Source organism: Gambusia affinis, linkage group LG12 (assembly GCF_019740435.1).
Source record: "Gambusia affinis linkage group LG12, SWU_Gaff_1.0, whole genome shotgun sequence".
In the NCBI taxonomy this organism is placed as follows: Eukaryota; Metazoa; Chordata; class Actinopteri; order Cyprinodontiformes; family Poeciliidae; genus Gambusia; species Gambusia affinis.
In genome coordinates, this window is record NC_057879.1 from 13564397 (window position 1) to 13586400 (window position 22004).

Sequence of the window (22004 nt, forward strand, 5' to 3'; positions counted from 1 at the left end):
TAGGCCCATGACAATAACATTTGCGGGACAATAAATTGTCCCAGATATTATTGAGATAAATGATAATATTGTTATGTTGGGAGCATTTTCGAGTAATATAATGGTAATTGTAAAATAATGCAAGAACACATTCTCAAATATCAATAAATTTTTAATTCTAATGACTATTTAACTCTGTAACTGGAAGACATTTTAAATATTAAAAAATAAATAAACAAAACTATAAAACAACAAATAAAATTAACTATAAAACCTCTGTAAACAAAATTGTTCTTCAAAAAAGGGCTGGTTGAGACCAAAGCACCAAACTGAAGACTTTTATCATCCAGTTTTTGGTAGAAGACAACAGAGAAGAGAAAAATAATAAATCATAGAAATGGAAATTATTGAGTTAGTTTTATTTTATCATACAATTTATTTTTTATTATGACAGGCCTAATTGTACTAAGCTGAAGTAAATATGCATTGTGAAAGTTAGCTAAACTAATATCATGAGTTAGAAAAATGGTTAAACATTTATCAGAAAACTATTGCATTAATCTAACATGTCTAGACAAATTATGCTATGAAATTTTGAGGCATATCTCTTATTTTTGGAAACTATGACTTACAACCATTTAGAAGTGTTTTTGATTTCTCTAATATTTACATATAGCATTTTGCTCTCCAATTTTCTCTGACTGCATTTTAAATGTACTAATGTAGAAAAAGTTTCAGAAAGATCTGTATAAATAAAACCCAATTTAAAACATTTACAGTATGCCTAATTTATAAAAGTGATTACAGATCCCTAATGTTTTATTTTCACGAAGTTAGAAAAAGTGAAATTGTACACTAAAAATAACAGCTTTGTTCAAACTAACAAGTAAGAGAAAACTGATTTAATACCAGATGTGTTAAATTTCTAGGCCTTAAGCAACCTTTCACTCATAAATGACCAGTAATAATTTATATCAGGGCACAAAGACAGTGTTACACATTGAAAATTGACATTTCAGCATCTTGTAGACTTTGACATAATTTTTCATGAAACATCATGTAGCCCAGGTAGCATATCAACACTTAAAAATAAAAAAAAGAGTGGAAAATAAAATCAACACTTCAAAATAAAAAATGCTCCCGACCCCATTAGAGACAAGGGTGAACAGAAAATGGATGCTCTGACTTTATTTCTAATAATCTTATAATAGAAAAAAAGCCAAACTTTGTGTCATTTTCCTTCAGTAACTTCCACAATAAATATCAGTTTTTTACAATCACTAATCAAGGCTAGAATCACTGGATCCCAATCACTAGTCTGTTTCTCTGTGCGTACCTAGTTCAATCCAAAATGTATTTTATTGCCTGCAAACCTGAAGCTGATTACCATTTAAAACTATGTGATACAAATAACTTTTTGTAACTTTTCTAACTTCACCAAAAGATTTCTGTAGATTTTAGATATCTGAGAGTTCTTCAAAGAAGTGTATCTATCTTCTAACCTTTGTAAATATCATTCAGTCCATTGAAAAGACATTGATGATATGACCAGTTTGTTCATGTTGAGTTTTAAGCTAAACTTTTGAACAAACCCTTTACACCCTTTGGCCATGAAATGTTTTTGTTTTTTTCAGGGGTCACATAGCAGGTTTAATTTAAGTTACTTAAGATAATTACTTGGTGGTTTATAAAAGTTGTGTTAAATGAGGAAATTATTCTCTTTTTTTCTCACCCTAGCCCTTAATTATCGTCACATAACTGTGCCATTCATACCTTTGCTGTACTGTCATATATTTCAAATATAATTCATGAAATGTTTGAGCTTTTTTAGTGGAAAAAAATGCCAATTTTAAAAATATATAAGAACCTCAGTCATCTGCTTTTGACCATCTTTTGTCATATGCACTGTTTTTGCATCCTCACAAGACCACAATTGGGAAACACTTCTTGAACAATAACTGTTGTTTTGATTGCTGTAAGATAAATACTGCTTAGTGCTTCCCCCAAAATGCACTGCAGAAACATAAAATGTCACCAAGTATGTTTGTCTAGTTTTTTAATGCAAATTTCTTAGTACACTTATTACACCACTGGCAGATTATTTAACATATAGCAAGACATTTTCCCATGTTGTAAATGAAATAATCTGCCAATGGAATAAGTAGCTTTTTATCTAGCTTAAGAAATTATTGACTTAAATCAAGTTTATATTCCTTGCTGAAAAGTGTCTTGTAAGTTAGTTTTGTCTTATTTAAAGTGTATTAAGATATTTGCACTAGAAACTATGCCAAAAATACTTAGTAAGATTTTGTGTCACATGTCCAGGATTCATCAACTAGCAATCAGCATCAACTACAACCGGGGACTGACCAGAGCACATGCATTCAATTACACTTGGCTTAATGAAGACTTTTGTTAGAGAGGCTCTTGACTGCACAATCAGTTCTATCAAATGTTTTATACTTTCCAGATGTCTCAACTGTTGATGATATGCAAGTCATTGGCCAGACAGAGGTTTCCATCCAAGTGGACTGGAAGAACCCGCAGGCAGAAGTGGATTACTTCAGACTGACACATACTGACCCTTCAGGAGAAGAGGAGGAGCTGAATGTTCAGAGGAGTCAAGAAGCACGCACCAAGCACACTATTGTGGGTAAGTCATTTCGAGAGTGTGGGCTTAATTTGAAGACACAATGCTGAATACACTCAAAATGAGGAGTTAAAACTGTGCCGATATTACATTGCTTAAAAATAAAGTCTAACTACTTAACCTTTAAATCTCCTGCGGCTTAAATTTCAACCAATTACCGTGGATTTATTGTTTAGAAAATGAAAAAAAAAAAGAAGGTTCCTTAAAAACTATAGGCACACTATGATGAATGACGCAGTTTTATATATCAATATCTACAAAAATACAAAATGAAAAGTTAAGTTCAAAATTGCTCTTAAAATGTGGATTCAATCAAAACTTGATAGTCAGTAAAAAGGATATCAAACAGAAGATCAGACAATGTAAATAGTATAGGACCAAGAATTGCATTTATTTTATTTTATTTTATTTTATTTTCTGCACTTTATTCCAATATGGTGTGTCAAAAATAACATTTATAATAATAATAATAGCCATTATTATTATTATATTATTATTATTATTATTATTATTATTATTATTATTATTATTGGAATGTGTAGAACCGATACCAAGTCAAAATGGTAGATAATGACATTAAATTGGTTCAGTGATTGTGCCTTTTAAATCCTTAAACATCTTTATTCTATTCTTTATTCTTTATTCTAATTCTATTTTTGCAGGTCTATATCCCGGAACGGAATATCAAATTTCTGTGCAGTCCGTTAAAGGGAACACCAAAGGAAAAGCTTCTTTTGCAACTGGTGTCACAGGTCAGTAAACACATCAGCATTCATGAGCAGCTTGACTTGAAATGACCCTTTGGTATTACCAGAGAGCAGAGAGTGAACCCTGTTGTCCCGAAATTGACTTCTTTCTGGCACCATTTTCATTGGGAATGCATTTCTGAAAGACTGGAAACAGAGTAGATGACTGAATGAAGATTGCACTTTAAATGATAAATGATACATCCAGGACAAGTAGAATTGAAATGTATTGCAGAAACAAAAAGCATAACCGCATTCTCTTTAGTGTTCAGTAGCGTGCAGAGTCAAAGACAGCACGTCATTCTTCTCAGGACATCTGTAATTCACCAGAGGTCAGGGCCTAAAAGGAGCAACACTTAATCAATCATACATCATTCTGATGAACCAGATGATACAGCCTGCTATTAGCTTCCACACTCAGCCAGTAATAACAATATAATGAATTTGACCATTAGGAAGTACAATTATGGGTTGGTGATTTGGAATTTACTACCTAATCATCTGGAATGGTTGTGGTGAGCTTGGTCACTGAAAAGAAACACGATATGAATGTAGAGACCATAAGATGCTCCCTGATGGTTGAGGTGAGGGGGTCTGTGATTTACAGATACCATCTGGTATTCCTGTACATAAGCATGTTGTTGTGCTTGTGTTGAGTGGTTTTAGTACGTGAGGAGGAATTTATTTTTTATCTTCACTTTAACAGCTGCTCTTGACATTCAACATGGTCTAAACACAGCACGACAGATCTCTGGTTATTCTCATTATTCTCTTTTTCTGTCTCGTACTCCTCCTCCAGCTTCTCTATCAACCACCTTCTGAGCTTACTTGGTTGGGGAAAGAAATACAGAAAAGCAGACTCCACATTGATGTTTCTTCATTTCTCAAACTCTGCAGCAGCCAATTTAATGATTTTTAGTCATCTGGCTTAGCAGCGTGTTTTTAAGACTTCCCTCTCATCTTTTGAAGCCAGACAGGTACTCATGGATTCCTGTCTTTGCTGATGTTTTTTTTTTTCCCTCCTCCAGTGAGAATGTGCCACTTACATGTGCAGTAATTGAGTGCGCATGTGAGTGCAAACGCTCTAATCTACAGCAGACAGGCAGTGGCTTGTCTTCACTCCAGTAGCCACAATCTTTCATTTTAGGTGTAACACGAACAGGCTTAGGAGTGATTGAAGAGAATAGTCCTCAGCTGTGTTTGTCAGAGCTGTTGCAGTTAGTTCATGATGACTGGCATGGCGCAAAAGGAGAGCTAACCTTTTATCTCTGTAAACATGCTGTTCATCCCCAGACAGCAAGGTTATTCAATAATGAGAGATAAAAGAAGCGTAAAGGAGGAAATATTTTTTTAAGCAAGGAAAAATATTTAAAATAATATGAGTCCATAAGTGACGTAGTGAAAGTATTTGAAGATGTGAAAAAAAATGTTGATGCAGTGATTGATCAATACGTATATGATGATAAGCCAAAATATACAAGGAGGTGAGCTAAAGAAGGAATCTGAGGAGGAACCCAAGAATAATGGGTCTCAGAAAAGCATTTTTCTGGGCCATTATATCACTAAATAATGAGTTACAGTGTAATTGTCTCTGCAGTATAAAAGCTGAGGTTTGTTCTGAGTTGATGTTGATGTTTCCCATAACCGAAGCCTCTCAGAGGAAATATTTTCCCCATATTTCATCTTCCCTTTCACCATCTGCCTTGTGTTTCCCTCATTTTCCTCTCTTGATCCCTTCCAGACTCTTTCATTGAGACTCTTCAAATATCCCCCAAAAGACCTCAGAGCATATTTTTCAATATTGCTGAAATATTTAAGGAAAAATCTATTTATTTCATATTTATAGAATTATATTTCAGAAAAGCGATGCCATAATGATGTCATTATTATGATCCACTTTTTTTTCACTTCCCCACTTTAAATATTATGTTGGTTATTTATTTAATTATCCTAGTTTGTGCTTGTTTAGTATCCGCTAAGAAGAATCTAGATTTTGTACAATTTATTTTAATTAAGTTTTCTGTTTCTTAATATGCTTGACTTTTACATAAAAAAAATTAATCCGTTTCATATAAACTGGTACGACTCAGCCGAACTTTGTACTTTACCTGTAGGGGGAGCTACAGTGTGAAAAGTCTGACTAAAGTAAGGATGGTTTTGTCTTTAAACTATAAAATAATTGAGGGAAACTATTTTCACACCAGCAATGTATTTACATAAAGAATAAAATAAAACCTGTTCTGTTATATAATCTAATTTTCTTTATTTAAAACAGAAAAAAACAGCTATCTCCACTTTTCATAAAATATTTTTAAACCTTATCTTTACTTTATATACTTTATGTGTGTATATATATATATATATATATATATATATATATATATATATATATATATATATATATATATATATATACACAAACAATACATAAAAAGGTACGACATAACTTTGGGATTATATTTGATTCAAGGGGCTGGCATTTTGGCACATACATTCTTGGGAAAGCATGAAAAATATCTCTGATAATATTCCAAGAGATTCTACAACATTGGATCCTGTAGGAGATTGTGTTCTTTGTCACTTTCAATGTACAGTGAGGATGTGAGGCTGAGAGGCTGCAGTTGATAAAATGCAGCCTGTTACTCTGAGCTGTGTGGTCAGTGATTCTGCTGAACATGCCACCTATAATGGATAAGTTATTTTCCGGGTGACTGAGGCCACAGTTTGTGTTGCATAGCCCCAGATGCTACACAATCAGCGAAGTAGAACATTTGTGGTAACAAGATCCATCATGCACTACAACTTAGGAACAAACAAGTCCTTGCATCACTTGCAAAACAAAAAAATGTCAGAGTAAATGCTGTATTTTCTTAGTCTGATGAGGGGAAAAATATTGTGCAAAAGAAAAAGCATGCACATTTCAATGCAACTTTTATTTAAGAAGTTGGAAACACAACATTTTTACTTTTACTTCAAGCTAACTGTGATGTCACTGTGCTTTTTCCACTGGCACAAATGTCTACTCTATGTCCGTCCACTGTGTAACTTAATATATTCTCAGAAGGTTTGTTTTACTAAAGGAAACTAGAGTAAACATGTAGTTTAATGCTGTCATATTGTAGTGTAGAAAATCTACACTCTGTTTTTTTTATTGTTTGTTTCTTTTGAGAGATCATATCCACTTAAAAGGTTGTCAGCCTCCAAAGATACAATGACAACTTAATGAGCTACACTTAGAAAATCTGACAAAAGAGAACTATTATAAATTTTCCCTCTAGTTTAACTCTCTGTCAGACAGTGTGACATCAAGGACCTGAAAATGACAGCAGAAGAGACAAGGAGGGAATGTAGAGTGAGATGGGGGCACAGTTCTTTTTTAGTTGTGGATGAATCATCAAAAAGTTTTTGAGTTCCAGACTGCACACTGACAGAAAACTGACCTTGACTGAGCCACGTCCACAGGGCAACAATCCCAAATGATGATTGCTTTTGCATCTCCATCCGGTTCCTCTCTTTCAATGCCTCTGTGACTCTTGTTTTGTTTTCTGTCATCATCTCTTTGTTGTTTGGCTTTTTTCACTTCGATGGAGTTTCTAAGCATAACTTACCAACTGATTCATACTCACGGACACTGGCTGCTTCCCCCTCATCTTCCGTACATCTCCAGTGATTCTCAGAAACAAAAGCTTTATGTTTTTACATCCTCAGCAGCTCATAAGTTGGAGTTCACTGAAATGAAATGAACATGAGGATGACTGCTTGGGTTGTGTGGCCCTGAAACTTCTCTGTCTCTCTTTCTTAATGTTTAAATCCTGCATTAGTAATGATCTATCCATTCAGAACCAATTCTCGACCAGTGTTTGAGAGTCTTGGCAGGCAAAAAAATGGTTTTGTTTTAATGAACCTTACCTGATGGTTTAAAGGAGCTATCAGCAGTCAGAACAAACCCTGCTGTATTGGTCTTGAACTGATACAGCAGTGGTTCCTCAAAGGAGTTATAGTTTTCCCTTAACCAGATTGACTAAATCACTGCATCTCTGAATATTTTTGTAAGTTTGTACTTGAATTTAAACTTCCCTTGAGCCAGTTTTGCAGAGACTTGGGGAAACTGAAACTCTTCAATTAAGTTTGATGTTGACATTTGGTTGCCCTTATATATTAGGCATTTTCCTTTACAAAGCAGGGTGATTGTTACAAGACTGGCAAAAAAATCCTTTTATCCTCACACCTAAAGGATTATTGGTTTTTCCTCAACCCTGTTATGGTTGACTGACCATTTAGGGCATAATCTCCATACCTTGGGGTTAAATAATCTATTTAACAGGGCTTAAGATATGCATCCTTAGGCGCTCTTTGATCAAGCCATGTATGAGGGGAATAGCGATGAGGTGATACTACCATGATTCTGAGAATCAGAGAAAAATTTGCAAAAAAAAGTCTTAGGTCCACAAGTTAGGTGCTAATCATACCTTCCTTTTTGATGAAATGATAGTATGAAATGTTTTGCATTGTGACTGCATCTTGTTGAAGTCCATCTACAAGCATAGGCAATACAGCATATAAAAAAGTCTGTATTTGCCTGTGAATATTTCTACACTCTTAGAGGCAGGTATAGTGAGCTTTCAGATAAACCAAATGTGGCCAAATAATCAGTGTCACACCTTTTTTTATTTTTTTATTTTGAGCAAGCGTAAACTGTATTCTTGTAATTTTACTCTGTGCTTAAACAATTTTGCTTTGTACTTTTTCTTGTTCAGACATCGATGCCCCAACAAACTTTGTCACGACTGAAGTAACTGAAGACACCGCAACTGTCTCTTGGGATAAAGCCCAGGCGGAAATTGAAGGCTACATGTTGCGCTACACGTCTGCTGAAGGCTCCAGCTCAGACATCTTTGTAGGGCGTGACAGCACCTCCTACAGGCTGGTTGGTTTGAGGCCTGGGATCCTTCACACGGTCTACATCTGGGGCTTCAAGGGAGACAAAGTCAGTGGGAAGAGTTCAACTGAAGCCGAAACAGGTAAACATTGAGTGAGTCTCCCAGGCCTCTTTTGTGAGTTTGATTTGATTTTGTGTTATCTGTAAGCTAACATTTAGGTTAATGCTTCTCATCTTCAGTTCACAACTAAGGTAAGAAACAAACAAAAAAGTGCATTCTGGATCATTGCAGTGTTAAAAGAAACTTAAGTCTTTTCACACTCACCAAAATTCACAGAATGACATAAATAATGCTTTTGTGATAATAACTAAACATATAGACAAATAATCTAAGAAGTTACATCCTGTAAAATACATCTATGATCTTTTCTCTTTGATCTTTTAGTTGCTAGATTTTCTAAAATTTGTAATTTTTTGTAGTCTTAAAAAGTCCAATAAATAGGTGTTTACATATCACATCAACCTTCCCTGTCCTAACTGAAAACGAAAGGTTTGACCTTCATCTTACCAAAGGTATTTATCATTAGATATATCCCTTATTTGAAAGCAATTTCCTCAGCCTGTGGCTGAATGTCTATAAAATGTTTGATTTATATATAGTACATATGTATATATACAGTACAAACCAAAGGTTTGGACACACCTGTGTGTCCAAACTTTTGGTCTGCACTGTATTTAGTACAAACTTACAAAATCTTGAAACTAAGACATTCAATTTATTATTCTTTTGAATTTTCTTCATATGCTGAATTTGATAAAGAAAAGCTTCTCATAAGTTAAAGCTTTGACTTAACTAGTAAATTTTCAATGGCTTACTGACCCTCTTTACTTTTTAGTAAATACATTGATCTATTTTGTGACATGATAGGTAAACTGACATAATATTTACTTGCTTAGTATTTGCATGATTTTTTTTAAATTAACATAGTTTATAGTTTGCCCATGATATTGTTGCTAGCATAACAGTGATATGATGTCAGAGTTGGATTTCATCATTTATTTGCTTTGTAAAAAGCTGTCCAATTGGGTCACTTTAAAGAAAGCACAACAAATTAATATCTGATGAAAAATTTGATCTGAATTCTAACACCAAAGTTGCTTTATCCAAGTTTGACATCATCACTACTTTTTAACCTCATTAACTCATACACCTTGCTAAATCATAGATGTGTAGTTTTTATTCCGCTCTTTGCTTTTTAACAGTTAAAGTTATGTCTACTAAATGTAACTTTCTGTGCAGAGTTGGATGCTCCTACTAACCTTTCAGTCGAAGATGAGACAGACTCCGGCTTCAGGGTTTACTGGGATCCCACCAAGGCACAAATTGATGGCTACATGCTTACCCATAGCTCCATTGATGGGTCAAGGGAGGAAACCCCGGTTGGATCTGATAGTTCTTATGTGCTCACTGGCCTTAGGCCAGGGGTCGTCTACACTGTCTATGTCTGGGCTGTCAGGGGAAGCAAAGCCAGCAGGAAGACCTCAACACAAGCTGAGACAGGTTTCAGATCTACAACTTTCTCACAACCACAGCAATTAATCATTTTAATGGCTTGAAGCTTATTTGTTAAACTTGAAAAATGTCTTTACTCTAGCATGATAAATAGCTGGGTGACATGTTAAGGAAAAATAATTAACCAAAAAATTATAGTGGGACGTAAGACACAAGATAGCAAAATAAAGCTTAATGTACAACTCAAACCAGATATGTACATACAAACAAAAAACCTTTGTTTGTACTGATACTAATTACCTACTAAAGACTAAATGTTTCCTGCTTTAAGTCAGCTTTGATTAACAAAATTATTTCTGTTTACTAAATGCCAGAATTTGGGGTGCAATTAATTAATTAATTAGTTAATTAATTAATTAACTTTTTTTATTTAAAATTCTAGATATATTTTCTTAGTAGTTAGCAGAATATCCTGCATTTTGACGTTGGTTCAGTTTTTTGCATAGTTTTCCTTTATATTCTTGCAATAATTTGTTGTAATTCGAGCCAATTTATCACCAAACTGGTGCAAGTGATGACCAATTTAAAACATTGACTTTGTCATCCTTGAGCCAGTTTGTGACTGATTTGAAAGAATGACTAGGACCATTTAACTTCCCGGCTGATATCTTCAAATGTTGCTTCAGTATTTCAGCATGACGTTCTTTCCCCAGGATGCCATCTATTTTGTGAAGTGTCACAATCTCCGCTGTGGGAAAACAACCTTAAAAACTGATGCTGCATCTTCCGTGCTCCGCAGTGAGTGTAGTGTTCACAGGCTGGCAGGTTTCTCCTTTGTCATTCATGGAGAAACATGTCAATTTTAGTTTTGTCAGACCTCTGGAAATGTTTTCTAAAAATAAGGAATTTATTCCCTTGCAAACCTGTAATGCAGCTGATAATGTCGCTTTTAAATGAGTGGTTTCCTTTTCACCAGCAGATGTTTCATTTAATGTCAGGTCAGCATAAAAATCTGAATTTTTGCTTTTGCTTTGGGTTAGATATGCAAATATAACCTCGGATAGGTTGGATATTGCAGCAGTGTTTATTCTTATTTGGTGTTTTAAACAGATCTCAGCCTTCTGTAAATTGTAGCCTCCAACAAATGTGGAGTTCCCCAGTTTTCCTCCTGATATCTTTACTTTTACAACACCACTGAAGGAGGTGTTGCCTTAACATACAGCCACAACAGTGCTTTCAAATAACTCAGTTGTTGTAAGCTATCAGAAGATAACAGAGCTATTATGAGACCTTTTGGGCTTTCTTAAAGAAAAGTGAACTTTGTGGATGTACAGTACGTTTCTGAAATTGTTGAAAAGCAGTGAAAAAGACATTTTTTCTCTCTCATTATTCTTGCATTAGGGAGATATAAATAATAATCCTAACAGCTCTAATAAACAAAGTGTTTAGTAATTTAAAGTCTGACAATGAGAAAAAAATGTCCTGCATTTTATAACTGAAAGAATAAATGTCCTGCATTTCTTTCTACATTAAATGTACATCTCTGAGTTGAACTGTATGCTCCAAGTCTCAGTTAAAAACATGAACTGAATTGGATTGAGATCTTTTGTCAGTTTGCAGTTTGTCACCCATCTATTTTATGTAGTTTGCTTTATAGAGCTGTATATTAAATCCACTACTAACATCTTCCCTTAGAGCTGGACACCCCAGCTAACCTCGTAGCTCAAGATGAAACTGAGTCCAGCTTCAGCCTTTCCTGGGATCCAGTCCAGGCAGAAATTGATGGGTACATCCTAACCTATACCTCCCTTGATGGATCTAGTAAAGAAATCTCTTTGGGCCCGGAAAGCACCTCTTATTTGCTGACTGGTTTAAGGCCTGCAGTCCTCTACACTGTCTACATCCAAGCCTTGAGGGGAGACAAAACCAGCAGGACAATATCCACACAAGCTGAGACAGGTTTCAGATCCGCATCTCTTTGTTTAGAACCACAACACTTCATAATCTTAAGACTTTGTGACTAATTTCTAAAATTTACAAGCCTTTTTCTTTCTTACAGAGTAAAACTGAGATGATAACAGAATGATGGATAAAACCTATTCAATAAATTAGAATGTCATTAAAAAGTCCATTTATTTCTGGACCTTTATCACCAAGCGAAACACATTATATAAATTAATTACATACAGATGGATGTTTGAAACCCTTTTATTTCTGTTAATTATGATCATTTTCCGCTTACAGCTAATGAAAACATCACATTTAAAGTTAGAATACTACAACACGCCAATAAAAAAACTACAAAAAAAAAACAAAAACACATTTAATACAGAATTATAGCCTTAATGAAGAGCATGTTTAATATCTGCTTACAGGTGGTCAATGTTTAATCTGACAAATGAGTCTCATCATGACAATGTATATTCTAATTTATTGAATGTATAAATTGCAACATGTACTTTCAAGAATATTGTTGCCCAGATGTATTGAGATCTTTTATTTTTTTCCACCCACCTCTTTCATGCAGTTTGCTATTTAGAAATGTGTGTTAATATCAGCTACTAACATGTTTCTCTAGAACTAGATGCTCCAGCTAACCTCATAGCCAGAGACGAAACCGAGTCCAGCTTCAGCCTTTCTTGGGATCCACTCCAAGCAGAAATAGATGGCTATGTCCTTACCTACACCTTACCTGACGGCTCTAGTAAAGAGATCCTGGTGGGGCCTGACAGTGTCTCTTATTTGCTGACTGGTTTACGGCCTGCGTTCATCTACACTGTCTACATCAAAGCTGTGAGGGGAGACAAAGCCAGCAGGACAATCTCAACACAAGCTGAAACAGGTGTCACATATCAGGCTTTGGTGAACCAATATTCCCTTTGATTATGTTCTTGTTTGAACCATTAAGAAATTCAAATGGCTTGTAGTTACATTTCTTGTAATCAGGCAACCATGAGTCCCGCTTGTAAACTCGAGGAATGTGCGAGCTTAAAATGCATCACTGACCAAACCATTTATAATGTCCTTAAAGTATTTTATAGTTTTCCTTCATGAATTCGTCTAGATATTTTTTCCAACTTCCTCTTTACGTCATGATGAGCATAACTGTACAAAAAATAAATAAAGCAAATAGTCACTATAAGTATGAATTAAACCAAGCTTTAAAGCTGGTTCCTCCAGAGATAACGTCTACTCAGCCTCATGTACAACTTGTGTTTTTATATCTCTTCTATCCAGGACCTTGACTTAGTACCACTTGAACTTTATCCACATTTTGGTACATATACTGTATATTTAGACCTTTCATTCTGGTAAACCGAAATAAACTCCTGACAATTACTTCGAGTCACCTAATCAAAGTAGGCAGTCCCTGTGAACTAAGACTGTATAGAATTTTCTTTTCTATAAAACATGTTTTTGCATTCCTCTATATTTAATTTTCTTGATGAATTGGCTTATAAAACATGTTTTAAAGAAAAGGTGTTGCAGTCACCACTACACGTTTTTTAATGTATCTTTCTAGCACTTTTTAACTTTTGGAGATTTACATTCCCTCCACCCATTTTATTTATTTATTTGTTGTTGTTTTTTTTTTGTTTTTTTTTTAACAAAATAGCAAAAGTTCAATCAGATTGCATGACCGGTTTCTGGGAATGTCTATGTTTAAGTCTTGTCTCAGATTCCCACTTGTTTAGGTGTGGACTTTGTTTTTGCTGTTCCTACATGAATACGCCCCAGCATTAAGTCTTCTGCCACCTCTGGGACATATCTCACCGCACTCGGCTTTCTTGGACCTTGTGGACATGCACTTGCTTTTATTAAAGCTATTTTTAGCTCAGCTGAACAACTGCTCTGTATTCGGTCTCTCTACAGCCTTTTAGTGCTGTCTACAGTCTATTTAGAAAAGGAGTTGGAAAAAAAATTAGAATAGCGAAAGTTAAAGATAAAAAAAAAAAAAAAATTCAATTTTGCATTCCTCTGTATTTAATTTCCTTGATGTATTGGCTCATGTCTCCCTCAGCTGGTCCATGCAGGATCAGAAGGGTAATATATGTGTCCAGAGATGGACCTGTGATTTCCTTTCATCCTGTTACGGCCACAATGAAGGAATCATTCTTACTTTTATTTGGTACACATGTCAAGATACATCTCCCTTGTTTTCTTCTCAGAGAAGTGAGGTCTTTATATTTAGAGAACTTTGTCTCAGAATCTTTTATTCAAAATGATGCTCATCTCAGGCATCAAAGTCTGTTTCAGCAGCGTCCTGAGAAGGATGGAACAAGTCTGAACAGCACAACTTTCTCCTCATTAGCACCTTCTGAGATAACTGAGATAATGTCAGCAGCAGTTTATTCATTAATCTACAACTTGAGTGTACTATCACTTTTACTTGGATTCCCTGGAGCACCTTTCATCTCACCAGCACAGGATAAGATAGCTTTTGATAGAGAAGGAGAGTAGGATACCTGGAGAAACTTGGCTCTCAGATTAAACACTACTCTCAGCAGTCTTAAGTGGCAGCAACGTTTTAGCTTCAGTGATTTGAAATGTTCTGCATCTCCACTCCAATTGAAGCACTTCTGGATTAGATTTATTTTTCTTTCTCATAAAAAGCAAAGATTTAAAAAGATTTGCTTGAGAAATATTTTTTTTGTGTTGCCTCATGAATCCCTGTCTGAACAGCGACCAAGATTTTCTTTCATGATTTTTCATGAAAAGTGTTGCACAAATTGACCAGATTACAATATTTATTTGATACATCTCAGCCAATTTTCATTACTTTAATCTTTCAGTTATAGAGCATGCTCCCCACTCTGCTTTACCATGTTCCACTTCCCCAAAATCTGTTCAGTTGTCTGAATGTCATGATTCCTGTCAGAGCTGACAAATACAGTCCATTTAATACACTCTGTCGATTTCTGCTGGATCCATCTCTGTTCTCAGTGGTAGAGGTGGTTGAAAAAAGTCCTAAGAAGACAGTCTATCTTTAGAATGCCACCAGAGAAATAGAAATTTATGAAATAGTCTCGGATTAACAAAAATAACAACACAGAAGTGACCTCTTACTTGCTGGCAAGTCTAAGGCTTGAAGTTACACATCCTTGATGTCCAGGCCATCAAGGAGGCCAAAATGTCCCAGAAGATTTCAACAATAGCAGAGAGAGGTTTATATGATGAAGACAGGCATTTTGCTTTTAGTGGTAATATAATTTTACTATTTCTTGAAATTGTCTGTTAATGCCTTTTTTCCATAATAAGTCCAACCAAATTTCCACCCTAAAACCAATTGTTCTATCTGGAAACTGGGAGTTTCACCAGGAGTTTTAAAGCTGCATTTAGCACTGCGTCCCATCTGTTGTTACATGTTCAGTTTTAAATAGATCATTACTGTGTTTCGGTTAATAAAAAAAAAAAAAAAACAGATCTCAGTGTGGAACCTTTAAAAAATATTTTCCAGCCGGTCCAGGTGAAGAACACATGGCATTAATTTTGAGGCAACAAAGGCTCCATAGAGAGTAAAGGAGGCAATTTCGTTGGAGAAATTTTGGGTGGAGAGGCAGAAAAGGTACAATTTGACAGTTAAAGAGGTCGATTAAATTACTTTCGGTCTTGTCAGACCATTAGTCTCATTTTCCTGAAAGAATCTGTGAGTCATAATCATAGATTGTCTTGTCCATGCATATTTTTGCACCTCTGCCCACAAATCTTCTGTTAGTTGACATAAGAGTTTTGGTGATACCCCAAAACATTGACTTTGTTATCTTTAATGCACTTCGTAGTACAGTGTGCACTGCAATGTGCAATGAACTTACCTTCAGAAAATCCAATGTTCAATTTCCTTGCTGGTATCATGACAGTCCTTTAATATGTTCACACAATGGTCTTTCTTTATGGTGCCATCTAGTTTGTGAAGTCCAGCTGGAGCAAAACACTCACACAGCTTGTTGTTACTACCCAAATCTTCATAGTTGCAAAGGTTCAACTTTGTAAGCTAACCACTTTTGAAATAATGATGCTCATTGTGACCAAACACATTGATTTTACTTTCATAAAACCATACACACGTTTATGTTGCTTTTGTTGTTATAGCTTTTTTTCTTGCTGAGTGGACTTTTATCTCAGGTTTGGTAAAGGACTCTTTTGACTGTAAATAATGATACTCTTTCCTGCTTCCTTCCACATATTTTCCTTTTATTCTGTGCTTGATGGACACAATTTGTATCAAAGCATTCTCTTATCTGGCACTCCGAACCAAACTCCTTCCTGAACATTAAGATCAGTTAGCTTCATTTTTTTATTTTTATGGTTTTCATGGTGTAATTAACCACAAAAGACAGACTGAATCCTAAAATCCCGTTTACAACAGTGACCTGGGCCAAAAAGCAGCTGAAGGCAGCTGTAAAGAGCACCTCATGCATCACATTTTACCATATCATAAAACATCAAAGGTCACTAAAATATCTCTGATTTATCTTGATTTTGTCTTGATGTCACACAAGGAGATGCGTTTCAGGATTTGATCTAAAATAAATCTACAGGTCTATAGATCTACCTGAAATACTTTGTGTTAACCAAAGCCATGATGTCATCATTTAGTAATCCCAACTGGCCTACGTTTCTTTTTTTTCTTATACAATGTATGTAAAGATCTGATTTCACCTGTTCATGTTCTGTGACAGAACAAGAGAGGTTGTCCGATTAAATGATCTTTGCTAGGGACCTCCATAAACAAAAGGATATGTAACTATTTATAGGCCCTATATGAACTGTGATATAGTGAACTACTAAACTGTAGAACACAAGTGAACAAAGCTCCCTTTCAAGTAAGAAATAATTCCCACAGACGAAGCCAAGTCACTGGTTACGTCTCATAATTCGGTATAAAAAGAGGCTGCACATGTGAATGGCTGGCAACAGGGCCATCTTTGTATTCGCTAGATGATCTGTAAAATCTCTGGGGAGCTTTAAGTGAAAGCTAACTCTTTTTCAATTAGGCAGTAAATGGCAATGTTTTAGTTGATAAACATTTCATCATAAATACTCAGACTCTATCAGTGGCTTGAGACCAGCGTGGTGCTGACTTCAAACATAAAAGTTGTTGCATCAAAAATCATCTGGATTGCATAAAGGGATGTGTTATTACATTTATTTCCTGAGTAATAGCACCAATAAAATTTTAGAACTCCTTTAAACTCAAGTTTTTTTAAGGAGAATTTTGTTCTCCACCGGTGTTATCAATGATGCTCTTTGTCACTTTTCACTCTTTGACATTCCACATAAGCTTTTAAATGTACTTTTGTACAGAAATTAACTTGAACTTTGAATGCTTCTGAAGTGAAACTGCTGAATTGTCTGTGATGATTTCGGGCCTTATGGTGTCGCTTTCTTTAATATTTTGATCCGTGGGAGGTTAAAGCGCCCGCTGCTTTAGCTCGCCTCGTTGTATCAAACACAATATTGCGGCATGTGTTTCAAATAACATTTTCAAAGCATTTCAGTAAGAGCAAGCAAACCTGCAAGCTTAGCTGGAACTAAAACCGATCTGACAGATGCCACATGCTTCTGAGGCAAGACTTGAAAGTCACACAAAACCCACTTTAAACTTATGAAAAGAGTAACGATAGCTTATCATGAAGAGCCTTAGAACTAGAAAAACACTAGTAAAATTTAAAACAATGGAAATATTCAAAAGTAAAGAGTACCTTCTTGGGAGTTATAGTCTGCGGAGAATTCACTTGAATAGATGCAGCACAAAATGTTATATGTGTAAAGGAATAAGATAATGTTTCTTTGCTGTGACCCTATCTGATTTGCATGCATGCCTACAGAAATCGACTCCCCTAAGGACCTAAAGGCTTCAGATGTGACACAGGATTCAGCTTCTTTCACTTGGGTTCCTCCTCTGGCCGACATTGACGGTTATATGCTGACCTATAGAGAGGCAGAAGGAAAATTGCAGGTACTTTACTGCTTGGTTTGTTTTACATTTTCTTAACTAAATGGGTACATGTCCTTACAAGTGACTGATAAGTGTAGATCATTTCACTTTAGGGTGCAGGTGTGTCTCAATAACTTATTGAAATGGTATTTCAGTAATTCAATTATATATGCATCCAATACTTGATCAAGAATCCTTTTGCATGAATTACTGCATCATTTCAGTGTGTGATAGAGGAGATCAGCCTGTGATTAACTGAATGATGAGGAAGCCTGGGTTACACCGTCTGCATTGTTGGTTCTGCTGTCTCTTGTCTTCCTCTTGACTGTTCCCCACAGATCGTCGATTGGATTTAGATTGCTCAACTTTGCTGGCTAATCAAGCTCAGTGATGACAGGGTCCTTCAACTATTTACTGATACTTTAAGCAGTGTGGGTATATGCCAGGTTCTGAAATCAGTTTGCTGTACAGTTTGTCAGCAGAGTTAAGCATTAAGTGCTCTGAAGTTTCAAGGGGACAACTGCACCGACTTTGAACTTTACACAATAGCTCAACACCAGCAGATGGCATGGCTTCCTAAATTATCACTGGCTGTGTAAACTTCACATCGGATCCCATGCCACTTGCATTCAGAGCCGCTCCACTCTTCCTTTAGTCTCAAATGTCGATAAAACTGTGAGTGTTCAAAAAGCACAACTTTTAATGAAGGTGTGTGGTGTGGTGGTCCAAATCAATAGCTTGCTTGAAAGTAGAGTCTGGAGAACATTTCATATCATTTTCTAATCTTTTAAAACCCATAACTGATTCCTATTTTTGTGAAAGCTATGACATTGAGTTTAAGTGCTTTGAAAGGCTGACCTCTTGTGGTCACAGATAGAACAAATCAAGGATGAATAGATTGCCTAAACTGAATGAAAATTCAATCTAAATCTTTATTTGACCTGATGATAGGCTAATGAAGCTAATTATCATCGTACAAATTGTAAAAACATGTTGGTTTTTTTATTTTATTTTACCAGACTATTGAAAATAGGCTTGACTCCAGCAAGAGACGCTTCGCTGCGTCCAAACTGGAGAGGGGAAAGAGGTACATTGTCACAATTTACGCCTTTAGGGGCAGCAAAAGGAGTAAGGTGGTGGAGACCTTCTTCAAAACAGGTCAGCATTCTTCAGCTAAGAACAACTTTCTGCTATTTGTCATTGTGTCCTATTTTTTAATATGTCTTTCATTCCCTTTGTTGTTATTAGTTGCTCTTCTGTACCCCTTCCCTATGGACTGTGGACAAATAATGAAGAACGACAATAAAAACAATGGCGTCTATACTGTCTACATTAATAATAACCAATCCAAGCCAATGCAGGTTTACTGTGACATGACCACCGATGGAGGTGGTTGGCTGGTATGTTATTTTGAGTGACTTTTCAAATTATGTAGAATTTTAGCATATAATGCAGTTCTGTGAAAAAGCCAACTTCTGTTCTTGCGTTTTTGTCACACTTAAAGGTTTCAAATCATCAGGCTATTTTTTATTAGACAAAGATAAGGTGAGTAAATAGGAAAGGTAGTAGATATTATTTGTCGAATGTGAAAATATCAGTTGTCCAACCATAAAATTTGCCATACTCCTCCTGGCCATCGTGCTGAGACCATTGGGAAGTTAAGACAGGGCATATCGCTTAACCCGTAGCTCATCAAACAGAACAGAAAGACCTGTCTCATAAACAGCATCAATCATCTTGACGAGCCGTAAGACTTCCAGGAAAATATTCTGTGGACTGGACTGGAATGAAAAGTGTTAATTTCATTTTGTCAGGCAAAACTAACATAACATCTCAGAAAAAAATATAACACCTACATTCAAAAATGATGGTGGTAGTTTGATGAACTGGATCTGCCTTTCCTTGATCTAAACCTTTAAGTGAAACAAAAAGAATACAAAAACCAATAAAACATGTAAAGGGGCAAATACTTCTTCACCACTTTTCAGTACAGAAAATACTGGCAGGTTTTAAGCCTATTTGAAAATGAACTTTTACTCAATCTAGGAGTAGTTTCTTTTTACATATTTCTAATCCAGCATCTGTAAGTAAAATTTTGTTCCTGATGCTTTTAGGTACTTCAGCGGCGTAACACTGGGAATCTGGACTTTATGAAACGCTGGAGACAGTACATAGCAGGCTTTGGCAACCTGACAGAGGAGTTCTGGATTGGTGAGCGACTTTGTGTTAATATTTTGTGGGGCGGGAGGGGGGGCTATCTACATACTATAAAACACACTCATATGCATTGTAATTGTGCATCATGTACTCCCTTCAAATTCTGCATCTGTTTATTTGCTGTCACAGGTTTGGATAAGATACACGAGCTAACCAACACTCCCACGCAGTATGAGATCAGGTTCGACTTGGGCCTGGGCTCAGAGAGAGCGTACGCCGTTTATGACAACTTTAAGATCGCTCCGGTCAGACAGAGATTCAAGCTCACCATTGGCAAATACAGAGGGACAGCAGGTGGGTCTCAGTATGTAAAAGTCTGTGTATGTGAGAACTGGAAGCACTGCTTTCATAAATTATAATTTATTTTTAACACCCACATACAGTGATGCATACTGAGAATGTGATGGCAGATTTAGAAACAAGACAGATGGGGGCAGTAATTGAGGGGTTGGAAACCCCGTGTACACCAACCATTATGTAAACACACTTTAGCAGTGTGTGAGATTTTGGTTTCAAAAGGTTACAGTAAGCCAGACAGAATATTTAAAGAGTAAGGGTTTTTAAAACATGCAGCATTTAAATATGCTACAAATCCATACTCCCAAAATGAGACATAGTGTGAACATAACTCAGAGTTTGCTGAGGCAACATCTACTACATGCCTGAATCCTCTCTACTTTTATAAATCCCTTTGTTTCTAAAAACATGCATACCTAGGCAGATGAATACAAGCCAATATACAATATTTATGGAAATCTTCTTTTTATTAATGATTTTCAGGTGATGCCATGACCTACCACCAAGGCCGGCCCTGGACCACCATAGATTCAGATAATGATCTTGCGTTAACTAACTGTGCCAGGACCCACAAAGGAGCTTGGTGGTATGCAAACTGTCACTTGGCCAACCTTAATGGTAAATGGGGAGACAACACACACAGCGTGGTGAGTGAACAAGGAGGACACTTTGCCTTTATTACCTGGCTTGTTGAATGCTTTTCAAAATGAGTCTGGTCAGTGTTCACTATGCCTCAGTTGAAGTAAATATACGCAGTTGCAAGATAAATGTAGCATTCCTTTGTAAAACAGCACTTAAGGTCGTCTTAAGTGGTCACAGTATTAATCGGGAAGAAATTAAATTTTTTGGTAATTTTAGATGAGGTTTTAGAACACAATACATTTTTTAAGTCTGATTTTGTTACATTGCTTTTTTCCCCTTGCCTTGTTTTTAATTTCTAATTACAATTATTTTTTTAACCCCTTTCCTTTCATTCAATTTATTATGTTCTTAATTACATTAGCTGCCAATCAAATTGGTCATCACCAATTCCCAGAACCGTTAGTAATTTTAACGGCAAAAATAATGTTATTAGAAGTCATAGAAAATCTTGAGAGTTTTAAAGGTTTTACAATTTCCTGTTCTTCAGATCTTCTTTTACAATTATTTGCACCCTCCCCAATAAAGATTTAAAGGTACTAAAATAACTCTTCTTTTGCTTAAGCATAAACTCATAACTCATTTTTAGAAAACAATTCTATTTTAATTTTAGTGCATTTAATCAGAGGGGTTATTGGCATTTTATAAGCATTCTTTGTCGATAGAACTTCATGTATCCTGACCGACATGCAGCATGGAAGATTTGTTAACTCTCCATCTTTGCACACTATTTTTAGTGATTTTATGCTACTGTAATATTAAAAAAACACTTTACTTATCTTTACTTTTTACATATCTTCACATATTCATTAGAAGTGGCAATAACTGCTGAGAGACTATATATATGTTGCATATTTCTGGTAATTTTCTACAGAAGACTTACATGCAACTTCGGTCACAAAAATATCTGTTTCCTCTGCTGCAGTTTCTAAAAGTATACTGTGACACAACTACTAGAAAACATACCATTGTTATGTAGGATCTCTTACAGCTATGCTTAGTTAAAGACAGAAGGAAATTGCTCAGCATGAGGTTATTTTTTTTTAGAAATTAAGATAACTTGCTCCCAGCCCTTTGCTTATTGCTTGGTTTCTGTAATGCTGGGGAACAGCCAAAATGACTAGAATCCATCTTCCGATGATAAG

The 22004-nt window shown here is 35.7% G+C and overlaps 1 protein-coding gene across 7 annotated transcripts in view; it reads left to right on the plus strand.

Annotated features, from left to right (window-relative positions):
* tnn (tenascin N) overlaps window positions 1-22004 on the plus strand; it is a 53854-nt gene that overhangs the window by 29000 nt on the left and 2850 nt on the right. For 5 of the 7 annotated variants that reach the window (XM_044134609.1, XM_044134607.1, XM_044134610.1 and 2 more), the window contains 12 exons: window positions 2450-2632; window positions 3292-3381; window positions 8133-8396; window positions 9555-9815; window positions 11463-11726; window positions 12346-12609; window positions 17597-17727; window positions 18726-18864; window positions 18955-19106; window positions 19821-19917; window positions 20053-20217; window positions 20704-20867. In XM_044134609.1, coding sequence (XP_043990544.1) covers window positions 2450-2632; window positions 3292-3381; window positions 8133-8396; window positions 9555-9815; window positions 11463-11726; window positions 12346-12609; window positions 17597-17727; window positions 18726-18864; window positions 18955-19106; window positions 19821-19917; window positions 20053-20217; window positions 20704-20867 — 2174 coding nt within the window. The remainder of the gene's footprint in view (window positions 1-2449; window positions 2633-3291; window positions 3382-8132; window positions 8397-9554; window positions 9816-11462; window positions 11727-12345; window positions 12610-17596; window positions 17728-18725; window positions 18865-18954; window positions 19107-19820; window positions 19918-20052; window positions 20218-20703; window positions 20868-22004) is intronic. The other 2 variants (XM_044134611.1, XM_044134612.1) reach the window with 2 other exon arrangements.